We start from the raw sequence: 20,577 nt of genomic DNA on the forward strand, positions 1-20,577 counted from the left end.
TTTTTTATTTACACACCTTGGTTACAAACATAATTGTGGTTGTGTTTCAGTCATATAGGGGGACAGCCCCCATTACCAGTGCAACATTCCCACCACCAATGAGCCAAATATCCCTTCTCCTTACACCGCCCCCACCTGTACTCTAGACAGGCTTTCTATTTCCCTCATACATTCTCATTGTTAGGAAAGTTCACAATGTAGTTATTTCTGTAACTAAACTCATCACACTTTGTGGTGAGGTTCATGAAGTGGGCTGTAACTTCCAGCCCTCCTCTCTTTTGTCTCTGAAAATGATTGCAAGAATGTCTTTCATTTTTCTTAAAACCCATAGATGAGTGAGACCATTCTGAAGACACTAGCTTAGCCCCCTACATTCTCTCACACCAAACCATAAAGTTTTACAAGGCGAAGCTCCTCCTATTTGGCACCCTAGGAATTCTTTCCAACCTAGCAGAGTCCTTGAAAAGCAAATCATAGGTATTTTCTGACTCTGGGGGAAATCTCCTGTTCATTTTAATCAAGATTTCCAGTAAGAGTATTCTATGAAAAATATTTAACATGCAATTCTTGTTTGTTTGTTTTTTTTCTTTTGGCCACAACTGGGACTGCTCAAGGATTATTCCTGACTCTACATTTAGGAATCACTCTTAGTGGACTTGAGGAACCATGTGTGTTGCCGGGGATCAAACATGGGTTGGCTGTGTGCATGGCAAGTGCTCTACCCACTGTACTATTGGTCCAACTCCAAGCATATTATTCTTATAGGAGAGAAAGATGACAGTTCTCAGTCTTCATGGTAGGGACATTAGCAAGATTGTACTTAGCCAAAAATCAGTCACAGACTTTCTGCAGATGTAATCCCGAGTAATGTGTTCAGTTATATTTCTTGTAGACATACACTGTGTAGTATGGGGTACATTGGTGCCCAGTGTCTTATAGCTTACCTCACACCGTACATAAAGTAATGTGGCAAATATATAAACATTTTCTGGTTTGGTTATATATATGTATATATATATATAATTTCTTTATTTAAGCATTGTGGTTACAAGCATGTTCATAGTTGGGTTTCAGTTATAAAATGTACATCCCCTTTCATCAGTGCAACTTTCCTGCCACCAATGTCCCCATGTTTTGTTCTTGGTGAAAAGAAACTTCTTTCTTGTTTTCCAGGTACACTTTCTCCGTTGTTCTCAGTTCTTCTTTGGATAGCAGTTGCAGTCTGTACCTCTGTGCTATTTTTCTTCTCCAAGCCTGTGGGGATCCGGCCCTTCCTTGTGTCTGTAATGCTCAGATCAATATATACCATAGGCCTTGGGCCTACATTAATACTTCTTGGCGCTGCAAATGTAAGTACTGAAGCTTGTACTGTTGTAGATAATTAAAAAAATAGAAAAATGTAACTAGATGCTTCAATTTTATTTATGCAATCTATTTTAGTTTATTGTGAATCCAGATTAATGACAGTTCATTTTTTACCTTCTTTATTTCTGAAAGATTGAAAATGCATAATAAAAATTTGATATGTTTAAGAAGGTAGCATTTGGGGCATGATCCAATTCTGCAATGAGTTTAATTCAATTTTATTTTAATGCCACAGTTAGCATCCTAAAGTGAATTCCAAATAATCCCAGGAAAATGAAGTCAGATTCTGAAGAATTTAAGGCATGCCTTTTATAAAACAATCATAAAGTGATGCTAAATGAGAAAATAGAAATTGGGCTCGAGATGAACAAAGCCTATAAATTTGTAAAAAGGGTTTTTGATAAGGGTTTTTATTTCCCCACTAAAGCTTAAAATATTAGGAGACAGGAACACATTTCAAAAAGTTGAACTGGTTAAGTTTTGTCTACATAAGGCAGAGTACTTTTCCAAATAGTCAGCCCTGTACCCATGGAATGGAATTTTAAAGGGAACAAATCAAGTTCTGCCTGGAAAAGCCCTAATAGGCCTGAAGGAAAGGCAAGTACTTGATGGAGAGAATGGATTGTGGGTGGGTTTGAGACAAGGCTGGTTTGTCCTCTTGTCCTAATGTACCTCTTTAACAGGTTTCTGACAGTGTCCTGGGTTCCAGGCTCTGTATATAGGTCTTTGCTTTCCTGCTACAATATACATTTCTTCTGGATTGTGATTGTTCAAATCAGAGGTTCCCAAACATTTTTTCTCTTTTTGTTTTTTGTTTTTGTTTTTCTGTTTTTAGGCCACACCCGGCAGTGCTCAGGGGTTACTCCTGGCTTTCTGCTCAGAAATAGCTCCTGCAGGCATGGGGGACCATATGGGATGCCGGGATTTGAACCAACCACCTTAGGTCCTGGATCGGCTGCTTGCAAGGCAAACACCACTGTGCTATCTCTCCGGCCCCACATTTTTCTCTTTTAAGAAAACAAAACAAAACAAAACAAAAAACAAAACATGCATCAGCTCCCTACCCTGAAATCTACCTCTTTAAGCAAAGAAAACAGAAATCCCCATCCTCTAGCCATACTCCAAGCTACTACTACTATTCCATAGATCATTCTAGTACTCCAGGGTGGACAGTATCACGGTGGTCTTTGGAAAACATGAACTGAAACTCTGGCACTGAACTAATGTTTCTCAATGGTGTTGATGGTTGAAAGATTGTCTTTGTATTCTTACATCTTTACAGTGCCTTGCACATTAAATATATGGCAAGTATTTATCAAACATGAATAAATGAATAGCCACCTGAGCCACCAAGACCTATAGAACTAAGCTTGCATGGCCAGTTTAGTGTTTCTGACCAATAGTATTATGTTTCTATAAAACCTGGTCATAATCTATGACTGCTTCTGGCTAATGAGAATGTTAGGCAACTAAATCAATTGTTACTGACTCCCTGTCAGTACAGGGGAGTGTAGTATATGTGCTTTCCATAAGGAATCCATAAATTACCCAGTGAACTGTTTAATCAAATCCTTGAGGGCATGAGTCATCACAGGCTTAGATGAAATCCTGTCCTCCACCATAATCCATAGCATCTCTTTCTACATGTGGAAGGCTTGCACTTTTGAAGCTATGGATTTGTCTAGATTTTTCAACCTAATCATGAATTTATTTTATATTTTTACTTAAAAAATACAAAGACTATATGTCACATCATTTAATGACACAAATCATAATCATAAACAATAATTGGCTGTCCATAAGTCAGTAATCAAAATAAGAAAATCCAGGTTTGATCTATGAAACAGATGCTAGAGTTGAACTCAAAATAACCAACATTTTTCTGAACTTTGTTATCCAATAGACTGAAAATATCAGGAGGTAGAGGCCATATATGATCCCTGCCATCCAGAAACTTCAAGAATCTATAAAGAGATTAGGAATGACATTTTAATGTCTATTGGGGAAGCCACTAACATGTGGAGTCTTTTTTTTTCCCCCACCAAGGAACAACATAAACAGATAACATCTGCTAAGTTTGGGGAGAATAGTTTCCCATAAAAAAAAAAAATGAGAGGTGATGTGAGCTCAGTCTTTCTTCCTGAACAGACACATCCACATACGAATCCTCCCCATCAGTGGTTCAATCCCTGGGAACTCCAGGCACCTGTAGGCCTGAAATAGCTTTTGCAAAGCCTCAAACCATACATGCTGACCTGCCAGTCCAGGGCATTTTGACCATAGAAAATCATCAACTTGCAATTGATTTTTAGCAACAGTAGGTAATTTTAAATATCAAAGTTTAGTTGAGATGCTGCTGGGTTTCTCTGTCTTGTCACAGAAGTCATCTCAATATTTGAGATATGTTTCAAATTTTCCATTTTTTTTTCATTTTAAATCTTATCTTCTTATAACTCAGTGCTGCTTATTCTCCACATTGTGTTTGTAGTTACTGGTCCAGGAAATGAACATTATTTTGGAAATCATAAACATCCATTTTATAAATTTTGGATCAACTTAAAATGTTATGCCATTAAAGTTATTTATAAATTATGTATTAATAACAAAAACATTTGTAGACATATGAATGCTATATAATTTAACTGCTTCCTTAATTTTTGTCTAAGTTTTTAGTTTTTGTAATAAATATTCATTAAATGCCTATAAAATAGCTGTTAATATTTCTCATTTACAGCGATTTTTCCTTTCTAGTAGTGTCAGGAAGTATATGACTTAGTTTATGGCATTTGTACAACATTTAACTTTCAGTTATTCATAATATGAAAATTTTTCCTTATGCTACAACTCCATTTCTCCATTTTGCAGAGAGGCAAAGCAGAAGGTGTTTTGAAGAGAGTGATAATAGCAATTAGCTCATTTCAGACTTCCTAGTTACATCTGCTTCCTTGGTTGCTGTTCATCTGTAAGAGGGAATTACTTAACATCCAAATTCACTTCCATATTGTGTCAAAGCCTCCAAATCTCTCACTCACACTCTCACTCACTCTACAATTCATACACACACTTACTCTCACACACAATTCAATCTCACACTCACATACACTCTCTTACATTCAAGCACATTCATTCATGTACACATTTATATACTCACGCATTTACAGACACTCATGTGGTCACACCCATCCTTCACATATCACACACACTGTCTCTCATACACACACTGACACATTCACAGTCACACACTCATACCTTCACCACAGTCACACACATACCCAGCGGCACTTCTTATTACATTCATGTACACATTCAGACTCTCACATATCCCCTCAGATCATTTGCACCCATGCACTAACACAGAGACACACTAATGTCTCTACTCTAACCTCCAGATGCAGAGTCAGAAATCAGAATCAACTCCAGAGCTGGTATGAAACCAGCATGTGTTCCATTTGTTCAGATCCTCCATTTTACACTGCATGTTTCATTGGCTGTTTGTAAGATTTCTGTGGTAATTTGGGCCATGTCAGAAATCTTTCTACACTTTGAATATATTGGTTTGTCAAGCCCTGGGATACCCTATCACTAAAAAAGGTTGTTTCCATCAATTGTCTCATTTAGAAGGTAATAGAAATTGAAAATGTAGTTGACACGTAATTTAAGAAAGTAAATGAGATTTTATTTATTTTTTGGTTTGGGAGCCACATTTAATGATACTCAGGGGTTACTCCTAGTTCTGCACATGGGACTCACTTCTGTTGGGCTTGGGGGACCATATGGAATGCTGGGAATCAAACCTGAGTTGAACCCATGTTCCAGCCTCATTTGGGGGGAGGGGGAGTGGAGTCACATTTGATGTTGCTCAGGGATTACTCCTGGCTCTGCAGTCAGGAATTACTCCTGGCTATACTCAGGAGAACATATGGGAGGCCAGGAATCAAACTGGGTTGTCTACATACAAGGCAAGTGCTGCACTCTCTGTACCTCTTCAGTGTCGCAGTTTTATTTTTATTTATTTATTTATTTATTTATTTATTTATTTGGTTTTTGGGCCACACCTGGCGATGCTCAGGAGTTACTTCTGGCTGTCTGCTCAGAAATAGCTCCTAGCAGGCACGGGGGACCATATGGGGCACCGGTATTCGAACCGACCACCTTTGGTCCTGGATTGGCTTCTTGCAAGGCAAATGCCGCTGCGCTATCTCTCCGGGCCCACAGTTTTATTTTTAAGTAAATAATAAACCATTTGGGTGGGGGGCTTCAATTTATTCTGTTCAATAGATTCTGTTTTCCCATAGGAATCATGTGAGATGGAACTAGAATTCTTGATCACGGATATAGACTCAAATACGACAAAAGCCTGATGCCAAGAAGCTGTAATAAAGTAGTAAGATTTGAGGTGCAGAGAATACTAGAGCGCAGTGAGGTTCCCAGCTATGACTCATTTGCAGCCATTTCATTGCTGAGCTGAGTGTACAGCATCCTCTAGAGACCAGGAGGATTTATTTACCAAACTAACCAATGTCTGCACCAAGGTTGTAGCCCAGGAAGCCTGGCCCTACCTGATTTTTTCCACTGCACAGCCCTGGTTAAAGTCCTAAAGGACAAGTCTGTGCACCATGCAGTACATAGAGAAATACTACTGAACACATAATTAAGGTACCTAGTTAGAATGCACAAACTTGCTTACTGTGTCCACTAATTAGCTAATTAATTAAGGTCTTAACTAATTAGTTAAGTTGGATTTTGTTTTGAGAGAATTATCTTCTCAATCTTTGTTGTGCAGTCACTGTAAAAGAGATTGAAAGTGCTTACAGTGATAGTCTTTCCTTCTCTTTTGTTTGTTTTGGGAGCCACATCTGGGGTTGTTCAGGGGTCATTTGGGTGGGGAGGTTGTTGTCAGGAGACCATGTGCTGTTGGGGATTGACCCTGTGCCTCCCAAGACTAGGCAAGCACTCCAACCCTTTGATCCATCTCCCTGGCACTCCACCATCACCCAGTTCACCCACCCCCAATAATTAAATGAGGACTCCAAGGCTAGCTTTGAAGAAGTAAAGAAGTAGGCGAAGGCCTTTATGGTCAAATATGTTGGTGTCTGTGGGTTGACCCAGGCAGCCTTCTTACCACTCTTGTGCTCAGCTCTCATACCTCCCTCTTGTGACCCTCATGGACCCTTGTTTTATAAACCATATTTGGTTCAAGACAAATGAAGGACTACATAGATGGCAAGTCAAGAAAGGAGTCAGTGTCTCACTCTCATAAGTAGGCCCACTTTCATGGAAGTGTTCTAGAAATATAATGTGCAAGTCTCAAGGTCACCCAGTAAAAAGTGCCAGTGTTTAGGTTCTTTTCTGTGTTTTGGGGGGGATTTGGAAGTCACACCCTGTGGTGTTCATAATCAATTGCAGGTCCATAGTGCTGGGAATCAACCCCATGACTCCTGCATGCCAAGCATGGGCTCCAGCCCTTTGAACTGTCTCCTCAGACCCAGGCAGGCATTTTGACTGGTACCCATTTCTCCTTGGTGACAGCACATGCAAGCACATTTTTGTGTTTCTAGTTGCTGTAGTCACAGGGCCCCACTGCAAATGCCACCACTCTCTCTATACTCAGCACAGTCCAGAGAGCAGTGCCTGCCCATCGGCAATCAGCTCGAAGTTTAAAGAAAAACAACTTAGACAAAGAAAGTGGGTCTTTATTTTCCATGCAAAGATAAATAGTCAGAGGCCCTCTTGGTCCAAAGTGTGGATCGATTGAGAAATAAATTGTACTGCTCTTTCTGAGGTTTAAAAATCTGTGAAACTTGCCCTCTGTGAGCAGGTTTATAAGTGATTTTCCTATAAAATTATTTTACTGATTCTGATTAGAGAGGTAAAAATCAGGAAACGAAACAGACATCTGTCCTAAGAGCATAACCCCTTTTTCTGACAAGTTGTAATTCCAATTTTTTTTTGAGGGGGGTGTAGGGAATTGGGCCGTACCCAGCTGTGTTCAGGGAACATTCATGACAAGGCACAAGGGACCATCTGCAGTGTGAGGGATTGAACCAGGTCAGTCACATTCAACGCAAGCAGTGTCCTCCCTCTCTCCAGCTCTATAATTCTAACTTATAACTCTAATAGAATTTTATTTCCATTTTGTATCAATGAATGTAGCGATAGAATTGAGGTAAATGGTATAAATTTAAGCATGAGCCACTGAAAACAATTTTTTTTTTGATTTTTTGGGCCACACCCGGTGACGCTCCTGGCTTGGGGGACCATAACGGACGCCGGGGAATCGAACCGTGGTCCAGGCTAGCCCTGGCAAGGCAGACACCTTACCTCTAGCGCCACCGTGCTGGCCCGAAAACAATTTTTATGTGTAGAATCATGATTCTTAATTCCCTTTCTTGCCCATTTTCTGGATTGTTATGTCCATGAATGTATGTTGTTAAATGCAACCAGGAGCTCCTTTACCCCTATTTTCTGAGACTGGAAGAGCTACTTCTCACCCACGAAGCTTGTGCTGGAGAGGAAGGAGCAGGTACACACAGGTTGTCCCTCTCTTAAAAAGTAGCACAGACCAGGACTGAGCTGAATGTCAGGTGAGATCCACATCACATTAATCATTCCAAAGGCAATGATAGGATCCATACCACCAATGGTTGAGATGATCAACTGAGAAACATGTAGCAGAGGCTTGAGCATTTTAGTTGCTATGTTTTGGTTTGGTCGGCTCCCTTTTACCACATCTCCATAGCCCCTGCCTCATTTTATCTGTGTGGATTTGGACTCCAGAAGAGGAAAGAACTTTCTTTGAGCTTTTCATATTTCACTTCCACTCAAAGTGTCCTGTGACTTCTAAATGCTATCTAAATTCATTCTCAGAGGGCAATGTCTTTCACACATTCATTAAGAAAAACCCACAATAGTTCAAGAGGAACTACTGTCAGCAACCAAGAGGAACTCTGTCTCCAGAGTTAAGACTGGGAAGATGAAGCCCAATAGGGCCGCTCAAAGGTAGTTAGGAAGAATGAATAATGGGAGTATGAAACCTGGAATACTTTCATTGATGACTAGGAAATAAAATGGATTCACTGGTTTATAAATAATGCAATGATTACAAAATCCAAAATATGGCAATTGTTTGTATTAACATTTCTTCAGCATTTATCTTATAGGTCATAGTTTCCAATACTTGCAGTATTAAAATTCTATATCCTAAAATTCTGCTACAATAGGCAATTTAAAATGTAGTTCTCATGTAATATTTCACATGTCATATTTAATCTATATATATGTTTTATGTTCTAAGGTAATGAAAAATAAAATTTTACTGATGTGTGTGTTCAAAATAATACTCAGTAGAAAAAGTCAAAAACTAAAAAAATTGAGGCCCGACAAAGAGCACATGGATTAAGATACTTGCAAATCTCTTATATATCCTGGCATAGTGGTTGGGAGTAAAAGCCATGGATCTAGTGAAAAATAAGTTTTATCTATACCTGATATTTATATGAGTTTCTATATAAAAAAGGCAGTAACATCCCTTTTCTTCCCTTTAGCTCTGTAATAAAATCGTATTTCTGGTGAGTTTTGTTGGGAACCGAGGTACATTCACTCGCGGCTACAGAGCGGTCATCCTGGATATGGCATTTCTCTACCATGTGACCTACGTCCTGGTCTGCACACTGGGCCTCTTTGTCCATGAGTTCTTCTATAGCTTCCTGGTGAGTTCACTGTATAGGCCTGGGTCTGCTGCAAAAACACACAATGCTGCTTCTTTTGCCTCTTTCCTGGATTTTATTTTTTTAGAGCAGAGCCTGACATTTGGGACAAATTATGCTATTTCTAAAATTTCTGTGAAAAAGCTCGAATTAATATTTTTTAGTGCATTTTTCTCCCTTCAGAGAAATCACAGAGATGGTGGAATCCTCTTCTTCTCAAGAAGGAATCACTGTTACTCCACCCCTTATCCCAGGCGCATAGCTATTGTTTCTGCCAAATCTGAACTTCCTTTTGCATTCAGTGATTTTTTTTTTCTCACCATGAAGAGAAAGATGGATCTTCAGGAATCATTGTTTTTTCTTGATAATGCCACTGCTTTTCTGTCAAATAGTATGTTAGGAACAGTGAGCAAACTACCATCCTCACAGAAATATGAATTGTTTTGAGCATAGACTGGCAGTATCTGATGTACCCTTTATTGTTCAGCTCATTTGCATAGACCTGGCTCATTATATATTTGTCAAAACTTACCTAGAGTTCTTGTTCTTGTGTTCTGTTGACTGTGTGTGTGTGTGTGTGTGTGTGTGTCTGTCTGTCTGTCTGTCTGTCTGTCTGTGTAGGTGTGGGGTATTTGTTTCCTATTTTCTTGCCATAAGCCAGGAGAGGGGCCAGTGAGCATGTGTTATGATGTTTCACAATAGAATGGCTCAGGTTGGCATCCTGATGCCACAGGGGTATCATGCACTTAGCTTCACGCAGGAGTGAGCACTGCTCAGTAACCACGTTGAAGCTCTCCCACCTTAGTCTTTCTGGTCTTGAGCATAGAACCCTTGCCTCCTGGCCCCAATAGAAGCTGAAAATGAATCATTTTCCATTTTCTCTCAAACCCCCCAAAGCTATAGCCCCAGCAGCCCAAGCTGCTGTCTCCTGTGTTCCTACAAAATTACCTCCTCTGCAGTATGTTAGATCATTCAGCAATCAGAAGTGAGTTGTTGGGTTTTTTTAGTTAAATCACCATGAACTTCAAAGCTACAGTTATTCATGAATAAATTTCAGTTATACAGTGTTCTAATACCCATCCTTTCACCAGTATTCACTTCTCTCCATCAGTATTCCTCCTAATCTAGCCTGCCTCTATGATAGATACTTTAAAACTCATTGAAGCTTTCATCTTCTTCAGCAAGATCATATTGTGCCCTTCCCTGACCTGTCCCATATCACAGTGCAGGCTTACTACTACAAATTAGTTTTTGTTCCTTATTTTTATTGCCTTTAGACATGTGTTATTCCACTATTATGTTTTTTCATATCCCACATATCAGAGAGATTATTCTTGGTCTACCCTTCTCACTCTGACTAATTTCACTCATGATACTTTCCAGTTTCATTCATGTAGCAGAAAATTGCATGACTCCATCTTTTCTTACGGCCAACTAATATTTCATTGTGTAGACGTACTAGTTTCTTTATTCATTCATCTATTTTTAGGCACTTGAGCTGTTTTCAGATTCTGGCTATTGTGAATATTGTTTAGTGAAAATGGGATGCATATATGTTTTCTGCATTGTGCTTTAGGGACTTTGGGGTGTATCCCAAGGAGTGGAATTTCTGGGTTATATAGAAGATGAATTCCTAGTTTTTTGAGGCATGTCCATATTGTTTCTCAAAAGGCTGGATTACTTGACATTCCCCCTGCAGTGAATAAGGGTCCCTTTTCCCCTCATCCATGTTTTTTTAGATGTGTACCAATCTCTGTGGTATGAGATAATATCTCATTGTTTTGATCTGCATCTCCCCAGTGATTAATAATGCAGAACACTTTTTAATGTGTCTTTTGGCCATTTGTCTTTCTTTGAGGAAATTTCTGGCCATCTCTTTTCCCCATTTTTTGATGGGATTGAATTTATTTTCTTATAGAATTCTACCAGTAATTTATATCTTGGATATTAACCATTTATTCAGTGATGATAAACAAATAGTTTCTCCCTGTCTGTGGATTGTCTTGTTATTCTGGACATCATATCCTTTGAGGTACAGAAGCTTCTTAATTTAATGGAGTCCCATTATAAATCTTTGTGGAAGCTGAGTTTTTGCTGTTCTAAGAATAAATGAATTTCATTTCTGCCCTGATTCATGGGCAAACCTCCATGTGAAAAAAGTTGACTTGTGATCTCTCCAGGCTTATCCTGCCCCTGAGTTTAGTGCCAATAAGCCGTGTTCTGTAACATTTTTGTGCTTCAGCCTTCATCTGTGAAATGGTGGGGTTTGTACTTGTACCTGCAGAGCCAGTCAAGAGGTAATGTAGAATCTGAAATGGTCTGTGTGTCTTTGTTTTCCTGCAAAGGATCCTGACGAACAGAGATGTGTTTGCATTTGGTTATGAAGTGTGCCTTCTTGTGTTACTGCCCATTTATGTTACCTAACTCTTCTCTACTTGTGTCCTCTTGGCTTTGATCAGTGCTGATGCTAATTCTGTGTCCCTACATTGGCCTTGAAGAAGGCCATGTTGTAGTTTAAAGCCCTAGCAGACAATTGTAATGGGCATGTTTCAAATTCCCAATTTTAAACATATATTGCTATTGTTTTTTTAACTATCTAAGCTGTGTCCAAAAATACAGTCCTTAACCCAATATAAGAAAAGCCACACTCTGGGTTTCCCTCTCAGAAATAAACAGAAAGAACTATCCTAATGGGATCTTACACCCCCCAGATTACCGTTCCATGGATCAGAAACTCCACTTGCCAGGGCTTTAAAAGCTGCAAAACTTCGGAGCCCACTAATCAGTCCTTTCGTTAAGTCAACTACATACTTAAAAGAGTTTTTAAAGCCAGAGTGTAAATAATACGGAAATTGTGTTTGCCTTAGTGGCTCTATCTGCACAGAAGAATCTTTTGTTTTGCATTGTTTAGGGGCCACATCCAACCAGTACTCAAGAGCCACTCTTGGCTTCTGCTACAGGTAGCTTTCCCATAGGTTCTTGAGGTACATTTTGATACATGGATTGATCCAGGTTTCCCAGATGCAAAGGATTTCCTCTTTTTTTGAGCCAGCTCCCCAACCCCTGTACTGAAAAGTTTGTTCTTGAGTTTCTAAGGCTGCCACTCCCACTGGGAGTTAGATAGTCAAACACTTAGACACTTATCTGTCTTTGAGAATAATAAAAGTATCAGATTCCTAAAGTGAGCAAACAAGATATTATCTTGACATCAATTATCTGCAAGACAATTAGACTAGAAATTAGACTGCAAGACAATTAGACTGGTTTAGGCTCAGTCTTCCGCATCTTGACACCAATCCCTGATTGTCCGGCTAGTGCAGAAATTCTCAGCGCTGCCCAGAAAGAGATGCCAAATCCAATCATACCATTTTTGAAAATATGACTCACATGCAAGCCACCATTTATTGCTTTTTCTGGATTTTCTGTGTGCTAGGAATTTAATTCGGCCTCCCATATGCTAGCTGTATGTGCCATCACATGCAGTTACATTACATTATCTTTCTAAACCCACTTTGATAATGAAACATGTACTTTCTAATGTATGCTGTCAACTTTTAATAAATAGAGCTGTAAATGAAGTAATCTGAGTGTTGACTAAAAATGTCCAAGACAAGCTTCAGCTCTTAATAAATGTAGAGATTTCCTCGAGAATAGTTTTGAAACCTTTGAGTTATTTGTTATTATTAGCAACACCTGTGCTAGCAGAGTGTTAGTTCCTTTTTCCTAGGTCTACTTCCTAGGGCAGTGATGGCTAACCTTTTTGAGCCCGAGTGCCCAAACTGCCGCACAGAACCAAAGAATTTCTTCAAAAGTGCCAGCACGTCAATTAAACCTTAATAACAAGATTTTAGTATCTAAAAACTATGCGGCAAGCTCTGCGTATCTTGATTGTGGACCTTCCCTCGTGCCAGCTGCAAGCCTTCAAGTGCCACTGTTGGCATGCGTGCCATAGGTCCGCCATCGCGGTTAGGGCATGTGCTAAAGCAATGGTTTTTGCCTTCTTCTTCCCCTTCAGTAGGAGAGAAATTTGCATTTCTCAAGTCTGTTCAGATCTCACCTTTTCTCCTCTGTTAACCTCATTCAGTTGTCCTCACCACTTCTCCCCCAACCTTTGTTCAAACACTAATGTCAACCCAGTCTCTTAGGAGAATGCTAAACCAGAGTTCTCGTTTTAGACATTTTACAACATTCCAGAAGCAACTGCAAAATACCAGTAGCATTAAACAAAAGGAATACATAGCTGAGTTGGTTGAGTTACAGTTTTTCTAAATCCATATTGTGAAATATCACCATTTTTTCTACATTCAGATTTGAAGCTATGTTCTTTCTCCATCTGCCAATGTAAAGATTCAATCAGCAAATACATGTTGTATGTTATGTTAAGAATTTGTTGTTGATGTGGAACCCCTGAGCTCAATCCTACCACTACAGTCAGAAAAAAAAACAAAACACCTTTTTTAAATTTAAAAACATTCATAGATTGAAAATGGAGAAGAAATGTATGTTTGGGGATGGTTTTGTTGGTTGTAAGCCACAGCCAGTAGTTTTCAGGCTTATTCCTGGTACTGTGCTCAGAGATGACTCCTGGTGATGGGCTTGGGAGACCATATGAGATGCCAGTGATTGAACCCAGGTTGACAAGGCAATCACCCTACGTATTGTATCAGCACTCCAACTCCTACTTGTGCTCAAATTTAAGATGTAAAGAGGTGGGCTATTTTTTTTGGGGGGGGGGCCACACCCAACGTTGCTCAGGCGTTACTCCTGGCTGCCTACTCAGAAATAGCTCCTGGCAGGCACGGGGGACCATATGAGACATCGGGATTCGAACCAACCACCTTTGGTCCTGGATCAGCAGCTTGCAAGGCAAATGCCACTGTGCTATCTCTCCGGGGCTTTTTTTTTTTTACAAAGAAACTTAAATTTGCATTTGTCTTTGTAATTACCTTATTACCACCAACCATTTTATATGTTTTAATATTACTGAAACGAATGTGACCACTGGCTTTGATATGTTCATATTCTGAAATCCTGTATTTTGTATTTTCACATTTTGCATTTCATGTTATATTTTCACATTCTGTGATTCAATAATTTGCTTTTTTTGCATTTGATGGTCCCATATCTTGCATTTCTGCATTCTGTGATTCTGTGTCTGGTGGTTCTCTATTTTATATTTATGTAATCTGTGGTCCTGTTCTTATTTTTCCATGTTTCTTACCTGTGCATCTTGTGTTTCTGCATTACAGCTCTTTGACCTGGTGTACAGAGAAGAGACGTTACTCAATGTCATCAAGAGTGTGACTCGCAATGGCCGCTCCATCATACTCACGGCAGTGCTGGCACTCATCCTGGTCTACCTCTTCTCTATTGTCGGCTTCCTCTTCCTGAAGGATGACTTCACCATGGAAGTGGACCGACTAAAGAACAGGACCCCTACAGCAGGTACTGCCAGGGTGTTCTGGACTGTGCATTGGGGCTCCCTGTGGCCACGGTGCTGATGGAAGAGATGCTTCTTCAGTCTCTCCTGTCATTCACTCACCACTATGTACTCCTCTATGCCCCTGATTGGCTCTCCAAGGCCTCATGCCTGGACCTTAGAGCCTCATGTGAGTTTCTGAACACCCAGTGAGGAGTAGGAAGTCCCCAGTACTCCTTCCAGAGCTCAGAACTCTGCACACTCTTTCTTTTCTTACTGGCTGGCGTTCATTACAGTCCCTAGAGGGATCTCTTGGCCAGCTGGAGCTTGTAATGGGATGACCAGGCCCGGTCTGCCTCCTTCAAACTTGCCTGGACCCCTGCATCTGTCTATCTCAGCAGGTGACCAGAAGCCTGCTCCAGGCACACTGGGATATGACTTGGGCCCAAGCACATGGAGATGAACGCACAGCTACCCTCGCCCATCCTGGGGATTCTGCCCAAAGATTCCTCATGAAAGCAAGTTTGATGCAAACTGCTTCAGTCAGCATCACCTAGCCACAGAGTCTTTTGACTTATTTTCAAGCAGGAACATGTCTGTAGGGTCTGTTCCACTGTGCCAGAGAGCACTGAGATGGGTGCTGGGGACCCAACAGGGATCTAGCCATGAGGACCATTGCCCTTCCTGTGCTATGCCTCTCCCCATACATCATTCTTACAGACCATCTCTGTGGAGGCTGGTGGCTAGAAGCCCAAAGGAGCCAGCCACTCTGGGCAGGTGTCCCTGGCACCCCTCATGGAGCCATGTGTGTATTTGGCTCTGGAGAGGGGCATGGTGGCACGTCAGGTCTATGATGTTATTAATACCTTATTTTGGCCCCTCTCGAAGGTAGGAAAGGCTTTTAGTGGATTGGCACATGAACTCATTCTCTATTTATAAAGTCACTTCACTAAGCAGCACTGCACCCAGAGTTCTAAACTCACTCTCTGTGTGGTGCCCACTCCCTGGCCACAGGTACCCACATTCTCTGTTCTTAGGTGGCGGCCGAGTCCCGACCATGACCTTGTCTTCGCTGGAAGGCACCTGCATGAAAGAGAATTGTTCCCCAACCATCCCAGCGAGTCCAGGTGGGTCTCCCATGCCACTTCAGACTGTGTCTATTCAGTGCTGCTCGGTGGTGCTACAGATGGTGTTGTGTTGCAGGGGACAGAGCAGGGACAACCTCCTGGGTTTGAAAGGCCACACCCAAGGTTTGGTTTTCCTCAGGACTTCCTGCCCATGTCCACATACTGACAACCCTCAGGCTGGCTTCACCCCATGGGTGGTCAGGCTGGGCTGCTGAGCCTCCCATATCACTCCTCCCCCCCACATACGCATATGCACACTATCCTTGAGTTCCCCACTCTCCATCTCATCTTGGGGCTCAGAACTTGGCAGCTGTTTCCAGAATTTGTTCCATTCCCAGCCAGGCCTCCAGTGCCTTTATCATTAGCCACAATTTCCATAAAGTTCTTCAAAGACATGTACTCACTGAAGTGTAAAACTGGATACCTCTTAGCACTTCTCTGGCCACCTCAAACAAGCTTCTGTCAGCCTTCTATTGTCACCCCCTTTCAAACTTAGCACTTTCCCCATTCCCCAGAGATGGTAAATAATATTATTTTGATTTTTTATTTTGATTTTACTTTTGGGGGCCAGAGAGCAGTTAAGGCATTTGTCTTGCATGTAGCCAACCCTAGTTTTATCCCCGGCACCATATATGGTTCCCCTGAGCACAGACAGACTCATGAATAAGCCATTAGCATTGACAGGTATGCCCCCGCCCCCCAAAAAATACCCAGAAAAAAATAAAAGTATTTTTTTCTCAGTGCAAATATTTTAACAGCATGACCCCAGGAGCCTCATTTCTGCTTGCTTTCATCTCATTATAATATCAAAATTACTTTTAAGCAAGCTGTATATGCTACATATCACCTGCTTTTGGGAGTACAGTCTTGTTTTGCCAATGAGAGATTATCTTGCCAGAGTCTATATTGTCGGCAAGATCTAAGGGACCCTGCAGAGATGCTCAGTATGTGGTGCCAGCATTCTGGGACCCTGAATCTTAGAGCACAGGTCACACAGTGGAGGCACATCCCAGGAATGGTTCCTGGCTCTGTGTATACAGAAGCTTTCTGGAACTCTTTCCCAGTATTGAGTATGGCCTAGTGGTATGATTAATTGTTCCATGCTTTGTCTAGTTGCAACCTGAGTGTTAGAGAAGATGACATGAATCCTCTGTAAAGCAGTAGCCAGTCCCCAGCACATTGTGTGGTTGAAGACAAGTGTGGAACCTGGTGTTCCTGTGTGCCCATAGCAGTCCTATGGGGCTTGGTGTTCCTGCAGACCTCAATCCTCTTGTTAGATTTTTGTTTTACTTTGATTTTTAAATTTATTGGGGAGAGGCATACTCAGCAATCAATGCTCAGGGGTTACTCCTGGCTCTGCATTTATAATTCACTCTTATAGGCTTGGGAGCCATATTTGATGCTGGGGATTGAACCTAGGTCAGCATTGTGCAAGGCAAATACCCTCTTCACTCTACTATCACTCCAGCCCAGACTCAGCTCTCATAAAACTCACAAACTTGTTGGGAGTGGGGGGGGTCCAGGGATCCGGTGGAATGTGTTAACATCAGTTTCAGGAGGAGATGCCTAAGAGATGGTAGGATGTGAGAAAGCAGACCCTGTCCATTGAGACTGACTATGAGGGAGTCAGAGTGCTAACCAGCATGGCAGGAGGAAGGAGTAGGGCCAGTGAGGGCCTGTCCTGTTCAGGATTTGATAGTGATAGAAATCAGCCCCACATTTCAGGTCACAGCACTGAAGGGGACCCAGAGGGAGTCTCTAAACCCGCCAGCCAGTGAGTTCTTGGGGTCTTGGGTTCAAATATTTCCCACCTTCTGTGGCTGTCTCCTAGCTTAGAGGAGTCTCTGAGTCTCAGACTAGCATGAGTGACACCCGCTGTGGGCACCTCCTCTGTCTATGAGATGGTAGGGATGCCTGCCTACATGGCTGCTCCCCACTTCAAAACCCTGTTCACTGCAGAGTGTGGCTCCCTTACTGGCCTCTCCCTTTTGCCAACACTGGGCTTTGCATGGTGACATTTCTTGTCATCTCAACTCAAGGAGAGGGGACACGTAGTAAGTAAAGGCTGGGGGCTGCTCAGCACCCAACAGACCACAGGTGGGCTCTTCCCACCCACAGCTCATAGTATTGGGTGAGACTCTTGTGTGTGAGGTGTGCTTGGTTTGAGGTTGTCACTCTGGGGACTGTTCTGATAACTCTGTGGGGTTTTTCTGAGAACAACCCACAAATCTGTACTTACAGAACATCTCTTCCCTTGCTCTGTGTACCAGGACATCTCCCTCTCAGGTATCCTAGCCCAGAGGCAGTATCCATCCTTGGGGAAGGGATTGATGACACAGCTAAGACTGTGGTCAGGCAGGGACATTTCCATGAGAGACAGAAGAGAAGGGTGACAGGGTAGTGTTGGATCGTATGGAGAAGGAGACAGCCCTCCCCTCTAGCAGGCTGCTCTGTACTGGGCACTATGTTTGTCTCATGTCTCATGTCCCCTGATTCTTTTTCTTCAACAGGTTCAGTGGTCCAATGGGTATGAACACAGCTCCTGGTGAATCTTTTGACCATGCCACCTTTCTATTTCTGCCCCATGAGTCAGACTAAACTCAAAAATGAGAGCTGGATCCTGGGTATAGACTCTGGGTGTAGGCTCTCAGTGTCAGATTCTGGGAGGTCTACAATGTCACTAGATTTAATCATGATTTTATATTTTATATTTTTTGAGCTACATGGATTTTAGTTTACAAACCCCAGAGTTTATCAGTGACAGCCTTGACTTGTGACTCTGAACTACAGGTCCAGACCTGCTTGTAAGTGAGCAGGTAGAGGGACAGACAGAGGGACGAGCATAGACATGGTGCTCAACAGTGGCTGGTGACCAGATGTGGGCAGGATTGTGGCACTTGCCTCACACTCCTTATTCTCTTTCCAGTGAAAAAGAAACAAACTCAAGGAGAACTGTTCTAGAAAACCCAGGCCTTCGCAAGGCAGCTTATAAATAGTCACATTATTTTCTAATAGAAGTCACTTGAATATACAGAAGGGGGAGGGCACCTACAGATGTCTAATATTTAATGAGTGGTTCAACTGTAATCTGTTTTGGCATTTAACTTTAATAAAAACCAGGGATGGATAGTAGAACCTACTTGGCCTTGCTGCCACAGCACATTTTCACTGTGTACTGGGTGTTTTATTTTCCTAGTTAAATTCTTTAAATCCGTATTTCCATAATGAATTGATTATAAGTTTAAAACTAACAAACAAGAGAGTTTCAATTGCACTCAAGAGTTTCAAATATATCTCAGTGGTGATCTAGTGCTTAGAAACCATAAAAAATGAGTAATTTCATTATTGAAGCAGAAAAAGGGGCAGTAATGGCACTTACTAATAAATAGTCTCATTTAAACCTGTCCCATATTATAAATAACTTAAGCTCTTAGCACCTCAATTTAGGATGAAATATTTCAGATACAATGGAATATATTGTTATTCCTTTCTTTACATAGGACATTTTGTTCCTATTATAAATTAAAGAAAAATATTTTGCTAACACTCAACTGAGAAGGAGGAGAATTTAACATCAAACTCTTCAAGTGTAGAATTTATGGAGCTTGCCTAAATTCTGACTTTGTGGGCTGGAATGATCAAACGGAATCAGGAGTGTACAAGGTGATTGCCTCACCCTGAATCCTCCCCTCACCCCACTTGTTCTCGCTTTAGCTGGCACTGCACTTTGTGTTTCTAGCCATCTGGTGGCTTCATTAAATAAATCCTACTTTAGTAAACATAAATCAAAATTTTAAAATCGATAGATTATTACTGTCCAAGCCTATGGCTTGAAAAATAAAGGTTTTTTTCTATTTGTCAAACCATTTTAATAAACTATTGTACATATTTGTCTGAGTTTAGTCTGAGGGGCCATCCCAGTGTGAGCCACCAGTGGTACATGCTGTGCATGGGCCATCCCCATGGGAGTTTCCTGTTTGGGTTAAAACCCTTCTAGTCTGTGCTGTTTAGTGCAGGGGGCATTTGGTGAGCTTTCAGGCAGCCCTGGAAAGACTTTATGACTTTGCTCCTTCAGCAGGCCCCACGCTGTCAAGGACCCTGGATAAGAAGCATACCCGGGTGTCTTCTAGGGACATGCCTATAGCCAGCACATCCCTTCCCCCACCAGCCTCTAGCTTACTGGGTGAGGACCTGTACATACTCAGGAGCTCTGGAGACCCAGGCCTCACACCAATTGGGCTCTCACCGAGTCCTGCTCATACTATTCCCTTCACCTTTAGAAGAAAAAACATTTCCACAGACAAGAGGTCACATTCTCTGTCTGTGATGGTTATGTGGATATTGGGGCCCTTGAACAGCTGGTGTGGTGGCACCACCAACAGGTGGACCCAGCTGTGGAAGTGGGTAACCAAGGGGCTTGATGGTGTAAACAGCTGCAGTGTTTCTTTTCTGGGTGTTTTCGTAGCTGATGAAGAGCCTGAAGATGGTGTGGAGAGGACATGTGATACCCTGCTCATGTGTATCGTCACCGTGCTGAACCAGGGCCTCAGGAATGGTGGCGGTGTGGGAGATGTGCTCAGACGGCCTTCCAAAGACGTGAGCTGGGGAAAGACGCAGAATCCTGCTCCTACCCTTCCTGGGTTTCCATAAAATGGGGCTCATTTTTAGGATTAGGATTGTTAGGTTAGAGGAATTAGTGTGTAGCGGGGGTGTCCACAGGCCTCAATAGTTCACAGGTGTGGCCAGTGGAACCAGTGACTAGCATTCTAGGAGTCAGGATATTATTTCCAGCTTGAAGTCACACCCACAGGCCTGGCATGGGCACTGATAGCAGCCTATACCACAGGTCTGGGCTGCTCTGGCCTGGGAGACCTCTTAGCCTGAGAAAAGCCACTTTCCCTCTCCATACAGGAATGGCCTCCATTATTTACCCACAAGGAACATAAAATATGAGCAAATG

The 20,577-nt window shown here is 41.8% G+C and overlaps 1 protein-coding gene across 1 annotated transcript in view; it reads left to right on the plus strand.

The window, feature by feature from the left end:
• The window catches only part of ITPR2 (inositol 1,4,5-trisphosphate receptor type 2), a 458,186-nt gene that overhangs the window by 392,756 nt on the left and 44,853 nt on the right, over positions 1–20,577 (plus strand). The window contains 5 exon segments of the mRNA XM_049783873.1: positions 1,174–1,349; positions 8,910–9,074; positions 14,321–14,516; positions 15,528–15,617; positions 20,083–20,213. Of these exon segments, the coding sequence (XP_049639830.1) occupies positions 1,174–1,349; positions 8,910–9,074; positions 14,321–14,516; positions 15,528–15,617; positions 20,083–20,213 (758 nt within the window).

Source organism: Suncus etruscus, chromosome 11, assembly GCF_024139225.1.
Source record: "Suncus etruscus isolate mSunEtr1 chromosome 11, mSunEtr1.pri.cur, whole genome shotgun sequence".
Taxonomy (NCBI): Eukaryota; Metazoa; Chordata; class Mammalia; order Eulipotyphla; family Soricidae; genus Suncus; species Suncus etruscus.